The following is a 14756-nucleotide window of genomic DNA, read 5'->3' as shown; positions in this document are numbered from 1 at the left end:
TGTGGAGAGCCCATGCCGGAGGAGGCTCCTGGCAGGACCTGTGACCCCATGGAAAGGACCCATGCTGGAGCAGTTTGTGAAGAACTGTGTCCTGTGGGATGGACCCCATGCTGGAGCAGGGGAAGTGTGAGGAGGATGGAGCAGCAGAGACAACATGAAATGAACTGACTGCAACCCCCATTCCCCATCCCCCTGTGCTGCTCAGGGGGAGGAGGTAGAGAAGGTGGGAGAGAATTTGAGCCTGGGAAGAAGGAAGGGATGGGGGAAAGTGTTTTAAGATTTGTTCTTATTTCTCATTCTCCTACTCTGGTGTTAATAGGCAGTAAATTAAATTAATTTCCCAAGGTTGAGTCTGTTTTGTCTGTGATGGTAAATAGTCAGTTATGTCCCTGTCCTTATATTGACCCATGAGTCTTTTCTTACAATTTCCCTCCCCTGTCCATTTGAGGAGGGGGAGTGATGGAGTGGTGTCATGGATTTGGCTGGCATACAGTTAATTTTCTTCACTGTAGCTGGTATAGTGTCCTTTGGATTTAGTATGAAAATTATGTTGATAACACACTGATGTTTTAGTTGTTGTTAAGTAGTGCTAACAGCTCATCCAAGCTGGCCACCTGGTTAGTCAACACTAAGGGATCTGCCAATCGAGCTGGCCCTGCCCCATCAGAACTCCACATACTTTGGAAGGGGATAAAGTCCCTGTAATGCACATAAAAATATGCTGGGGAAAACTGTCTGGGTTATATCTGTCTCGGGCAAAGGCAAACCCATTCGTGGGACTGCTTTTGCTCAAGGACCTGGGTGCACTTGGTGGGTGATGCGAGAGGATGGAGGAGTTCAATGTGTTCCTCAAGGGGATTTGATTTTGGGTGAAAACAGCCAATGAACTGAAAGGTATAATGCTAATTGCTATATAATATTGTATGCCATCACTTCTGTGGTTGCTATATGACATATCAATGCTATCACAGTAGGAATTTTCCAATTAATGGAGAATGAACTTTGAAAGTGAGCAAAGTTCAGTGGTGATGGAACAAGGACTGATTTCAGCATGCAGCAATCCAACACCACCCACACCATCTCTCCTGCCTTAAAAGACTGTTATGATAGATGGAGCCCAAAGTAATGGGCTAAATGAACTCAGTGGACATTTTGTTGACATTTGTGACTATTTTACAGACATTTTACAGGGGTGGTCCATAGACTAAGGGAATGCTATCTGTGTATTATGTCAAAGGATGGGAAGTGGGGTGGTGGTGGTTGGTGAGGTTGTATTAGATAGTATGGGACCTGAGCATGTCGTAAATGGTATGGAATAAAGGATGGAGAATGTGCTGGTTTTAGCTGGGATAGAGTTATATTTCTTCACTCTAGCTGGTATAGTGCTGATGGCACATTGATGTTTTAGTTGTTTTTAAGTAGCAGCTAAGTGTTGCTATGTAGCACCTATGCTAGTCATGGACCTTTCCCTACGATATTCCATATCATATGATGTCATGACCAGTATATTATACAACAACAATTATATATGGTCTTTCTGTCATGTTTGGGTTGCTAAATCATTATATGTTGCCTGCCCTGAGCTCCTCTTTATGTCTAATACTGATTAGTCACAGTTCTTCAATACACTGTTAAATCTGTATGACAACTGACCATGTGCATTTTCCTAAGACAACGTAAGATCTGCAAGAATTAGCTTGAAACAATTTGAAATTCTTGGAAGTCTTTCAGGAATTGTTAATTTTTTTAAATTTAAAGCAAATAGGGTATTTATAGGTTTTTGGTGCTATTACTTTCATGTAGATGTGCTCATACTTGGCTCTGTAAATATAAATATTTTTGGTAGGAGACACCCTTAAGGCTTGTAGCAGTCATAGGAAAATTGTAGTGCTTTCTGCATATAAGGGTCTACTGTATATGCATTTTTTTTTTTTTTTGAAGGGCAGGAATGTATGCCTCAGTGTCGATAAGATGAACTGAATTCTGTGAAGGAAATTTTCCTGTTGATTTCAGCTAGCCCTGCAGCTAACTATAATGTGCATTTATATTACGACTGCAGTTGTTCCAATCAGAAAGATGTTACCAGTGTAATATTTTAAAACACAGGGCTAAAATTTCTGCTTACATAACTTTTATCACTTAATACAGTTATTGCAGCAGCTAATCTTGTTGTCAGCCGGTGTAATTCCTATTTAATTTTTCTTTGTCATCTTTTTTCTCTTAAAAGCCAAAGGGAATAATAGATAACATGAAAATCACCTGAAGAAAACAACCTTTGACCTCAATAATACAAATCAGTAGTGCACTCTTGTTTCAATCACTTCAGTAGAAACAGATGAAAATGTAATGAAAATATTAAAAAATTAGGCACAGAAAGAAATGCAGAAAAGTCCAGTAAGAGCATAAAGAACTTATCTGTGAAGAATGGAGAAACTCTCTCCTCAATGCCCATCATAATGTATATATTTGCTGATCATTATTATCATTATGTTTCCTTCCCATTTAGGAGATTGTCAACTTCAATTGTCGGAAGCTGGTTGCTACAATGCCTCTTTTTGCTAATGCAGACCCAAATTTTGTGACTGCCATGCTAAGTAAACTGCGATTTGAGGTGTTCCAACCTGGTGATTATATTATCCGAGAAGGGGCTGTGGGTAAAAAGATGTATTTTATTCAGCATGGTGTTGCTGGTGTCATCACCAAATCCAACAAGGAGCTGAAGCTGACAGATGGCTCTTACTTTGGGGGTGAGTAGGAAAAAATTAATTAACATTGGAGTGAAATGCACTAGAATAAAACATGTTCAGATATCAGACGTATAGAGACATCAGAATCAGTCTACTGAGTGTCTTTTGCCTAGACAATTCCAATTGCAGTGAAGAGCTCACAAAATATTTCTGAATAAGATATTCAGATTCTGCTGTTGCAAGGATAGCTACTGAAGATACAGAATGACTTTCCTGAATTTTGAAGTTATTTTGAATTGAACACTGTTATTTAACAGACAGTATTTCAATAAAAATGTGATAATTTGCATAGTACTTTTATAGCTATTTAAAGGTAAAATAAGCAGGATTCATCTTCTTTAGAAAGGGATACAAATTGAGTCATAAATGTAAAATACTCCTAAAAGGTAAAAATCACTAAGAATTACAAAATTAGACAGTGGGTAAAAGACCATTATTTATATGGGATATTCTGGTATTCTTCATGAATATTTCAGGCTGTTATTAATGATTTTTTACTGAGTTTTAACACACAGCAATGTTTATCCTTCCAGTATATATTATGAGAAACTGGACTCCCTATTTGAATAGATAGCTCTCTAACAGATGTATATTAATTAAAAACAGACATGAATTTTAATCCAAAGAAAATTCATCTGGTAATCTTAATAAAAATAGGTTTTTATTTAGATGAAGGCATCCGAAATTTTAGATTTGCATTAAACCAATCTTTTCTTTACATTTAATAATTGACCATTATGAAAATGTTGTTCCTTGTGACTGTAAATTGTATTTTTGTAATAGAATAGGTGTCTGCTTCTGTGAGTAGTAGCAAGGCTGGTTTCCAGAAGATAACTGAACATTTGCGTGTACCACTGCTGCCCATGATGGTTACATTTAGTTGGTTATTGTATTAATTTTCTGTTGAATCCCATGAATTATTCCAGGACTGGGTCAAAAGCCTTTCAGAAAATGTTCAGTTGAAAGCCTAATCAGTGGCACTTAGCTGGTATACAGAAGTGGGAAGCTTAAACTGAATTAGGCTCAGTGTTTGAACTGGGCTATAGAGTTACTTAACTAATCTCATTTTAGAATAATACGCTAAAGCAACTCCTACTGATCTGGCCAGCAGGCCTTGTCACTCTGCAGTAGCCTCTGCAAGGTGATTTCTACCAGTATTTGTAGAAGCAGAATCACAGAATGGTAGGGGTTGGAAGGGACCTCTGGAGATCATCTTGTCCAACCCCCACTGCTTGAGCAGGCACACCTAGAGCAAGGTGCACAGGAATGTATCCAGGTGGGTTTTGAATGTCTCCAGGGAAAGAGACTCCACAACCTCCCTGGGTAGCTTGTTCCACTGCTCTGTCACCCTCACAGCAAAGACGTTTTTTCTCATATTGAGGTGGAACTTCCTGTGTTCCAACTTGAGCCCATTGCCCCGGTCCTGTCATTGGGAACTAATGAAAAGAGCCTAGTCCCATCATCCTGACGCCCACCCTTTAGATATTTATAAGTATTTATGAAATCCCCCCTCAGTCTTCTCTTCTCCAGGCTAAACAAACCCAGGTCTCTCAGCTTTTCCTCATAAGGGAGATGCTCCAGCCCCTTGATCATCTTCATAGCTCTCCTCTGGACTTGCTCAAGCAGTTCCACGTCCTTCTTAAACTGGAGGGGGGGGGGGGCAGAACTGTACACAGTACTCCAAATGTGGTCGCACTAGGGCAGAGTAGAGGGGGAAGATAACCTCTCTTGATCTGCTGGCCACACTCCTTTTCATGCAGCCCAGGATATTGTTGGCCTTCTTGGCCACAAGGGCACATTGCTGGCTCAGGGTCAATTTGCTGTCCACTAGCACTCCCAGGTCCTTCTCAACAGAGCTGCTTTCCAGTAGTTCGGCCCCCAGCCTGTATTGGTGCATGGGGTTGTTCCTCCCCAGGTGCAGGACCTTGCACATGCTCTTGTTGAATTTCATCAGGTTCCCCTCGGCCCAGCTCTCCAGCCTGTCCAGGTCTCACTGGATGGCAGCACAGCCTCCTGGTGTATCAGCCACTCCTCCCAGCTTGGTATCATCAGTGAACTTGCTGAGGTTACACTCTATCACTTCGTCCAGGTCATTGATGAATATGTTGAACAGGACTGGACCCAGCACAGACCCCTGGGGAACACCACTAGTGACAGGCCTCCATCCAAACTCTGCCCCATTGATCACGACTCCATTGTTGGCCAAGAAGGCCAATAGGGTGCTGGGTTGCATCAAAAAGGGCATCACCAGCAGAGATAAAGAAGTCATTATCCCACTCTACTCAGCACTTGTCAGGCCACACCTGGAGTACTGTAAGAAAGCACAGTCTTGTGCTTATTCCACAGGCTGTACTGTAGATGCTGAAGACAAGAGATTAAGGAGAAAGAAAAGGTAAATGGTGAGGATGAAGAACAGAGCAACCTTGGTCCTAGTCTCCTCTATGCCTAGCAGTGCCCTAGTTTATGAAAATGAGTTTGCAACAGCCTGTGTGCTGAATCTGGCCATAATACTCCTCTGAATAAGCAGAGGATCAGAGGAGATTGCATATAACTGTCAGCCCGTCGTTGCAGTGCAAACAACTCCTTAGCTCATCCTGTTCATCCACTACCCTTCTTAGCAGGAATGCAGACAAAAAAAAAAAAAAAGCTATTTGCAATATCTAGACACCACAAGAACTTACACTGCATCCAAACTGCAGCTGGAATGAGACAAGGGGTGCAAAAATGGGGGCAAATTAATCCAAACCCTAACAGCTACTGGGGCAAATGGGAAATAATAGCTGCTGCTTGATGTAATGAGGAGAGGACACAAGGAGAAAGAACATGTCGTGGTTCAGCCCCACTCAGCAACTAACCACGCAGCTGCTTGCTCGACAGAACCTGAGAAAGGAAGTGCCCTGAGATCAAAAGTGTCGTGATTCAGATCTGTTTTTACAGAATACCATATAGCATTATGAATTCCCAGAAGTGGGTCTCAGACCCTGGAGAAGAAATACCTATTTGACTGCAGCTTAAAAGAGAGGAGACAAGCTACACATCAGATAACTGTTAAATGAAAAGGTTTCGTTTGTCAAAGCAGAGAAAAAAATTCTAATATTCTCTTCTCTATGGAGAAGATGTTCTTTCCCTGAAATGTATATGAGAATCTCAATAAAACTTCCTGACCAAAGCAGACACAAGAAATGCTGCACAGTGGAATAATAACAAGCTGGAAGAATAAGCCTGTGTTCAAATCCAAAGACCAACAACTCCTTTTCTTGCCTAATGGAGACATGCAAAATCTGAGGCTGAGATACCATTTAACAAGCTGCAGCTTATAACTTCAACTGTATAGCTCCCAGTTGTGACCCAATAAATCAATATCAACACTCATGCTCTCACAAGCAAGGGAAGGACACACAGGTGGGAGGGATGTGCCATTCCTAAATGGATCTTTTTTTCAATTTTTAAATGTCTTATGAATTGGAAGTTCACAGTCCCAGCTCAGAGCTACTAAGTGTTGGATGTCAGGTATGTCCCAGAGTTTGGGTTTCCATGGGGCCCTGGCTCTGGGAAGATTCAGGAGGAGTCCCTGGAGATGCAGGCTTGCCTTGAGAACTCATGGAGTGTTTCACTGACATTCCACCTTGGATTTGGAAAAAGTTTATGAAATCTGCAATATTTAAAATGTTTTGGTATTGACAACATTGTATTAATAGAAAACTTCTGACGCCTTGAAGGAGTTTGAGAACTGGAAGTTAGTGTGAAAGCCATGATTTAACAAGAGCCAAAGCAGTGTCACCAGTATTTGGGAGAGGCTTAAAAGGAGACTGTTGAGAGAGCGAGAGCCTGGAAAAATGAAAGTTGCAATAATAAAGAGACGAAATAGCTGGAGGTTTGAAGATTGAGATGCTGCTGAACATTTACATTCTTATCCCTGATCCTTGCTCTTAATTAGAAAACAGGCTTTGTTATGGATCTGGGTATTATAAGTCACACATGAAACTAGATAAACCTTTAAATTGCTTAGAAATTCTAAAAAAGAATGTGCCTAGATAACCATCATTGGAATTGATTAATCAAGCTACATTTCACCTCTGCTTTACGTTGATTTTTGAGGGAGGTGCAGAGTGGTGACTCTAGAGAGCCCTCCATAGATCTGGGCTTGATTACTGTCTGCCTCTTTCCTCATCTGTGCTCACTGGTTTCTCCTTTCTGGAGGGAAGAAGTACAAGACAGTAGCCACAGAGATACTGTGATTTGTTCGTTGGTATTCCTGTAGGAAGAGCATCCTATCCCTTAACCTTCATGTGTGTTCATAAATCTAATTCTCTTGAACTTTGTGTGCAGGAGCATTACTTAGCCGAGCAGTATGTAGGATGCTAATTTTGATCCCAACAAGCTTTTTGTCCTTCAATATCCTAATTGAAGGATATTATCATCCTATATATCTACTCCAAGTACTAGTATGAATTTGAAAGTAATTTCTGGTACTATCCTTTTCCATAGGCCATGTACCTCCCTACCCTCGCCCCCACTTCCCCTTTGACAGAATAAACAAAACATGTAAGGGAGCAAGTGAGAAATACTGACCAGCCTACACTCCCTCAGATCTGCAGTCAACATACCAAAAAACAATGCCCCCAAATTACTGGAATAACAAAATATGTATATAAATATGTTCAGAAAAATAGTATGATTTGAGACTGACTATGTTCTTTCAAATCTTTCCGTAATGACCACAGAGGAAATGTTTTAAAGAGTGCCATTAATTATGTCTTGAACAGACATGGATCAGTGGAAGGATTGTTTCATAAAGATTCAGGACAATCCATTTTCTTTTTACTGACATTTAAAGAAAACAGTAACTTTTTATATCCTTAACTTACAATCCCTGTCCTTACATGATGTGCTTGTGTGAGTTTTTATAGAAGGGAAAGGAATTAGGCAATGAAGAATACATGATACTAATTTTCACTATATTGCTCAGTTAATATATTCATTTCTACATCAGTGAAATTATGTAAGTCACAGTTACCAGTGGAGAATTCCAGGATTTTAATACACTATAGCTGCTTTTATAGGATTCTTCAGGACCATATCTTGTTATTTTTAAGGAAATACCACAATACTCATTTTTCCTAAACATCTATGGATTTTTGATGTCCTCCTTCACTTTACCCCATTTTCTAAAATATCTTCCACTTCCCCATTATTAGGAATGGGATTGCTGCTACTTTCAGCAAAGCAGTAAATATGTCTTTTCTCTTTACAGATAAAAGAGAATGGAACTTCTCCCGCTGTGACTGACACAGTTTTCATACAAGGGGAAACAAGATTGCCCTCAATTAAAATTATAACCTTCTCTTTCTACCTGTAGGATGGACAGGGAGAGTAAAATGTGAATGAAGAATGTCAGGAGAGAGTGGACGGTCAGGAGAAGGTAGACTATGTTAACACATAGGACAAAAACATAGGGGAGGTCAGAAGAGTGTGGAGAGCAAGATGGAGGTCAACAGAGAGAGGACCGTGTGGGTAGGAGTCAGGTTGTGAGTGGCGCAAATAAATAGAGGAACTGTGAGCACAGGGGAACATTGTGGGCATGAGATTGATGGGAAAGGGAAAAAAATGCAAGGGGCAAGGGAATGTGTGAACAAGCCTAAAGCAACCTTCAGAAATTCGAAAGGAATGGGAAGGTGCTTACACCTATTCCTTTTGAACAGCAAGTAGGGAAACATGACTGCATGTGTGTTTGCAGCTAAGTTGAATTGTAAGCTGGGTATGAACACACTTGAATTCAGCCTTCCTGGTACAGAGAAAAAGAATCGGGAGGCAGGTGAAAAATGTAAGCAATTGTATTTTGAGGATGTTGTGATGGCTAATTTTTTTTTGTTTTTTGGTCATCTGGTCCATGGTTTTGAGTATTTGCAGTTTACAATACTGAAGATGTAAAGTCTTTGTTAAGTACACAGAAGTGGAAAATGAGGCCTCCCCAATTTTTCTGTTTCTCTTCTTTAATACCTCAGTATTTCAAACTCCTTTATGCTATAATCCCAGTAGTAAATGGTAGGGAGGAAATTGCCAGGTTTCAGTCCTCCTGAACCTTTTCCTCTGAGTACCAGATGACTGTATCAGAAATTACTCAAAGACTTCTTGTGACAGGAGGAATTACTGAACAGACTGCATATTTCTTCCTCACTAGACACATAAAATTGGTAAAAAGCAAAGATTTTGAAGCCTTAACAGATGAAGGACAAGAATATGAGTTTTTTGCTTATAGAGAAGCATAGTTCATCATTTACTGAGGCTTTACAGAGCAGAAATAATAATAATGTATCTAATGAACCTAATACTAATCTAATTTATATTATATCAATATACATATTTATACCACTATACATTGGTATAAACTGGTGTAATACCACTGATATGAGGCAATTCTGATTTTTGCTGGAGTAAATGATATCAGAATCACTCCATAATAATATTATATATGTTGGTGATTCAAAATGTCTCATGATTAACAGCAACAACAAACATGCAGGAGTGTAATAAACTAAAGAGAATGTGGATTTAGTAAAAGAACCCCTTTCTAACAATTTCCTTACTCTTACTCAATTAGTTCCACATGTGGCTCTTAGGGCTTCTTTAGTTGTCATAATGAGCTCTGGCTCTGCAAGTTCTCCTTCCCTTCTGGAAATGCCTTTTCCTCCCTTTGTTTTTTATAACATGTATTTCATGTTATACTTTAGATTTTTAAATATTTAATTTTCCCTAAATTATTTAATACAGTTTTAACAGGTATCCGTACACACTTGAAATTCTAATAAATTATATCTTGCATCTGGGGCACTAAAGCAAGCTTCTGGCCAACAGAACCTGGTCCTGATGGGTGACTTCAACTACCCAGACATCTGCTAGAAGAACAATACGGCAGCTCGCATGTCATCCACCAAGTTCCTGGAACGCGTAGAGGACTGTTTCCTGATACAAATGTTAGATGTGTCAACCAGGAATGAGGCACTGCTGGACTTGCTATTCACAAACCGAGAAAGCCTGCTTTGTAATATCTTGGTTAGTGATAGCCTTGGCTGCAGTGATCACAATATTGTGGAGTTCGGGATCCTGCTGAGTGTGCTGAAGGTCACCCCTAAGACAAGGGTTCTGGATTTTAGAAGAGCAAACTTCAGTGCACTGAGGGCTCAGTTGGGAGGGATTCAATGGGAAGCTTCCATGGAAGACAAAGGAGCCAGTGAGTGCTGGGAGTTATTCAAGAACTTTCTCTTGGAAGCACAAAACCAGTTTATCCCCTACAAAGGAAAGGGAAGCAAGCGGAGCAAGAGGCTCAACCATGACCTCCTGGGTCTACTCAAATCCAAAAGGGAAGCATACCAGAGATGGAGAAGAGGAGGATTATCCACCGAGAACTACAAGGGCATTGCCAGAGCGTGCAGAGATGCAGTTAGAAAAGCAAAAAGCCCAGCTCGAATTGAAACTGGCTGTAGACATGAAAAATAACAAGAAAGGTTTATTCAGAAATGTCAACCATAAGCAGAAAAAAGAAGGAAAACATAGGCCCACTGTTAAACGGAAAAGGAGAGTCAGTCACCAATGATGCTGAAAAGGCAGAGGTCCTCAACACTTTCCTCACCTCTGTCTTTACCAGCACTGTTGGGTCCCAGGTTTCAGGAACAAAATTGCCAGTTGATCCAAACACCGACCCACCATCAGTGAAGGAAGGGTTAGTACATGAACTAGTACAGGAGCTTGACCCCTACAAATCAATGGGCCCTGATGCCATCCACCCGAGGGTGTTGAGAGCTGGCTGACATCATCGCAAGACCACTCTCCATAATCTTCGAGAAGTCGTGGAGAACGGGGGATGTCCCAGAGGACTGGAGGAAGGCAAATGTTACCCCTATCTACAAATAAGGGCTCGAGGGAGGATCTGGGTAACTGTAGGCCCATCAGCCTTACTTCAATCCCCAGGAAAGTTATGGAACGAATCCTCCTGGGGGCCATCACAAGTCAATTGAAGCACATGATTGGGAAAAGCCAACATGGCTTCACTAAAGGCAGATCGTGCTTGACAAACCTGGTGGCCTTCTATGACACAGTGACTTGCCTGGTTGACATGAGGCGGGCAGTGGACATTGTCTACCTGGACTTCTCCAAGGCCTTTGATACGGTCCCCCACAGCCTCCTCCTGGAGAAATTAATGTGTTATGGCCTAGACAAGTGGCCTGTGCAGTAGGTGGGGAACTGGCTGACAGGCCGCACCCAAAGGGTGGTGGTAAATAGTTCCTTTTCCAAGTGGCAACCTGTCACAAGTGGAGTCCCCCAGGGATGAATATTGGGCCCAATGTTATTCAATATCTTTATATTGATCTGGATAACGGCATCAAGTTCAGCCTGATGAAGTTTGCGGATGACACCTAGTTGAGTGGGGAAGTAGACACTCCAGAAAGGAGAGCTGCTCTGCAGAAGGATCTGGATAGGCTGGAAGAGTGGGTCAGCAAGAACCTTATGAAGTTCAACAAGGACAAGTGGAAGGTCATGCACCTGGGAAAACATAATCCAGGAGTACAGTACAGACCGGGATCCACCTGGCTGGAGAGCAGCTTTGTGGAAAGGGACCTGGGGGTCCGGGTGGACAGGAAGCTCAATATGAGCGAACAGTGTGCTGCTGCAGCCAAGGCGGCCAACAGGATGCTGGGTTGCATCAAAAAGGGCATCACCAACAGAGATTAAGAAGTAATCATCCCGCTCTACTCAGCGCTTGTCAGGCCACACCTGGAGTACTGTGTCCAGTTCTGGTCCCCACTCTACAAAAAGGATGCGGACAGGCTGGAAGGGGTCCAGAGAAGGGCCACCAAGATGATCAAAGGACTGGGAAGCCTGCCATATGAGGATAGGCTGGGAGAACTGGGTTTGTTCAGCCTTGAGAAAAGGAGGCTTAGAGGGGATCTCATCACCATGTACCAGTACTTAAGGGGTAGTTACAAAGAAGATGGAGACTCCCTTTTTACATGGAGTCACATGGAGAGGACAAGGGGGAATGGACACAAGTTGCTCTTGGGGAGATTCCGATTGGACACGAGAGGGAAATTTTTCACAGTGAGGACAGTCACCACTGGAATAATCTCCCCAGGGAAGTGGTTGACTCGGCCACATTGGACACCTTCAAGAGTCGTCTGGACAGGGTGCTGGACCATCTTGTCTAGACTGTGCTCTTCCCAGAAAGGTTGGACTAGATGATCCCTGAGGTCCCTTCCAACCTGTGATTCTGTGCTCCTGTGATTTGCTTAAGTTTGTAGAAGGCCAGTTAGAGAGAACTACTTTGATCTACCCATTATTGATGGAACTTTTCCCCATTTCTGAACAGCAACTGTCAGTATATTTTAGACCAGTGCATTGGAAAATAATACCATGGGAAACACTGAGTCACTTTATATTACATTTTGCCACTTGTTTTTTTTCTGGGTACACTCTAGGTCCTATCTTTTGATAGTCTACTTTTAAAGATTTGCAGTATAATATTGGTTATAAAACATAGAATCATAGAATCATTAAGGTTGGAAAAGACCCTTAAGATCATTGAGTCCAACTGCTAACCTATCGCTGCCAAGTCCACCACTAAACCATATCCTCAAGCACCACATCTACCCTTCTTTTAAATACCTCCAGGGATGGAGACTCAACCACTTCCCTGGGCAGCCTGTTCCCATGCTTGACAACCCTTTCGGTGAAGAAGTTTTTCCTAATATCCAACCTAAACTTCCCCTGGCACAGCTTGAGGCCATTTCCTCTTGTCCTATCGCTTGTTACTAGGGAGAAGAGTCCGACCCCCACCTCGCTACAACCTCCTTTCAGGTAGTTGTAGAGAGCGATAAGGTCTCCCCTCAGCCTCCTCTTCTCCAGGCTAAACAACTCCAGTTCCCTCAGCTGCTCCTCATAAGACTTGTTCTCTAGACCCTTCAACAACTTTGTTGCCCTTCTCTGAACACGCTCCAGCACCTAAGTCTCCTTCTTGTACTGAGGGGCCCAAAACAGAACACAGTACTCGAGGTGCGGCCTCACCAGTGCTGAGTACAGGGGCACTATTGCCTCCTTGGTCCTTCTGGCCACACTATTCCTGATACAAGCCAGGATGCCATTGGCCTTCTTGGCCACCTGAGCACACTGCCGGCTCATGTTCAGGCGGCTGTCAACCAACACCCACAGGTCCTTTTCCTCCAGGCAGGTCTCCAGCCACTCCTCCCCAAGCCTGTAGTGTTGCATGGGGTTGTTGTGCCCCAAGTGCAGGACCCGGCAATTAGCCTTGTTGAATCTCATACCGTTGGCTCCGGCCCAACGATCCAGCCTGTCCAGGTCCCTTTGTAAAGCCTTCCTATCCTTGAGCAGCTCGACACTCCCGCCCAACTTGGTGTCATCTGCAAACTTACTGAGGGTGCACTCAATCCCCTCATCCCGATCATCAGTGAAGATATTGAACAGGACCAGCCCCAACACTGAGCCCTGGGGAACACTACTCGTGACTGGCCGCCAACTGGATTTGACTCCATTCACCACCACTCTCTGGGCTCGGCCAGCCAGCCAGTTTTTAACCCAGCGCAGAATGCACTTGTCCAAGCCGTGAGCAGCCAGCTTCTCCAGGAGGATGCTGTGGGAGACAGTGTCAAAGGCCTTACTAAAGTCCAAGTAGACAATGTCCACAGCCTTCCCCTCATCCACTAAGAGGGTCACCTTATCATAGAAGGAGACCAGGTTAGTGAGGCAGGACCTCACTTTTATAAACCCATGCTGACTGAGCCCAAACCCCTGGTTTTTCCGCATGTGCCGCATAATGGCATTCAAGATGATCTGCTCCATGACCTTTCCCGGCACTGAGGTCAGGCTGACAGGCCTGTAGTTCCCCCGATCCTCCTTCTGACCCTTCTTGTAGAGGGGCGTCACATTCGCTAGTTTCCAGTCGTCTGGGACCTCCCCGGTTGACCAGGACTGCTGATAAATGATGGAGAGTGGCTTGGCGAGCTCCTCTGCCAGCTCCCTCAGTATCCTCGGGTGGATCCCATCTGGCCCCATGGACTTGTGAACATCCAGGTGGAGGAGCAGGTCGGTGGCTGCCACCTCTTCAACAACTGGGACTTCATTCTGCATACTATCTCCATTTCCCAGCACAGGGGCCTGACAACCCTGAGGATGACCAGTCTGACTATTAAAGACTGAGGCAAAGAAAGCATTAAGTACCTCAGCCTTCTCCTCATCTTTCCTGGCAAGGTTAGCTTCCGCATCCAACAAAGGAGGGAGATTCTCCCTGGTCCTCCTTTTGTCACTGATGTATTTATAAATACATTTTTTGTTATTTTTAATGGTGGCGGCCAGTTTAAGTTCCAGCTGGGCCTTTGCCTTCCTAATCTTTTCCCTGCATACCCTCACAACATCCTTGTAGGCCTCCTGAGTCACCTGCCCCTTCTTCCAAAGGCAGTAAGCTCTCCTTTTTCCCTTGAGTTCCAGCCAAACCTCCCTATTCAGCCAAGCCGGTCTTCTCCCCTGCCTGCTTGACTTAAGGCACACAGGGACAGCCTGCTCGACTTAAGGCACACAGGGATGGCCTGCTCCTGTGCCTTTAAGACTTCCTTCTTTAATAACATCCAGCCTTCCTGGACTCCTCTGCCCTTCAGGACTGCCTCCCAAGGGTCCCTGTTAATCAGACTCCTTAACAATCCAAAGTCTGCCCTTCTGAAGTTCAGGGTAGTGGTTTTGCTGACCCTATTCCTTACTTCTCCAAGAATTGAAAACTCTATCATGTCATGGTTGCTGAGCCCAAGACAGCCTCTGACCGCCACCTCACCCACCAGGCCTTCTCTGTTCGTAAACAGCAGGTCCAGCGGCGCACCTCCCCTGCTTGGCTCGCTTACCAGTTGTGTCAGGAAGTTATCTCCCAGACACTCCAGGAACCTCCGAGACAGCTTTCTCTCTGCTGTATTGGATTTCCAGCAGATATCTGGTAAGTTGAAGTCTCCCACG

The 14756-nt window shown here is 43.4% G+C and overlaps 2 protein-coding genes across 2 annotated transcripts in view; one reads left to right on the top strand and one right to left on the bottom strand.

The window, feature by feature from the left end:
- LOC104047827 (NAD(P) transhydrogenase, mitochondrial-like) overlaps positions 1-14756 on the bottom strand; it is an 849989-nt gene that overhangs the window by 182383 nt on the left and 652850 nt on the right. The window lies entirely within an intron of this gene.
- LOC135310808 (potassium/sodium hyperpolarization-activated cyclic nucleotide-gated channel 1-like) overlaps positions 1-14756 on the top strand; it is a 281354-nt gene that overhangs the window by 249694 nt on the left and 16904 nt on the right. Inside the window, exon 6 of the mRNA XM_064439797.1 lies at positions 2507-2747. Within this exon, the coding sequence (XP_064295867.1) occupies positions 2507-2747 (241 nt within the window). The remainder of the gene's footprint in view (positions 1-2506; positions 2748-14756) is intronic.

Source organism: Phalacrocorax carbo (genome assembly GCF_963921805.1).
Source record: "Phalacrocorax carbo chromosome W unlocalized genomic scaffold, bPhaCar2.1 SUPER_W_unloc_1, whole genome shotgun sequence".
Taxonomy (NCBI): domain Eukaryota; kingdom Metazoa; phylum Chordata; class Aves; order Suliformes; family Phalacrocoracidae; genus Phalacrocorax; species Phalacrocorax carbo.
Note: the sequence above shows the minus strand (reverse complement) of the source record. Positions and strands in the feature narration are given on the sequence as shown.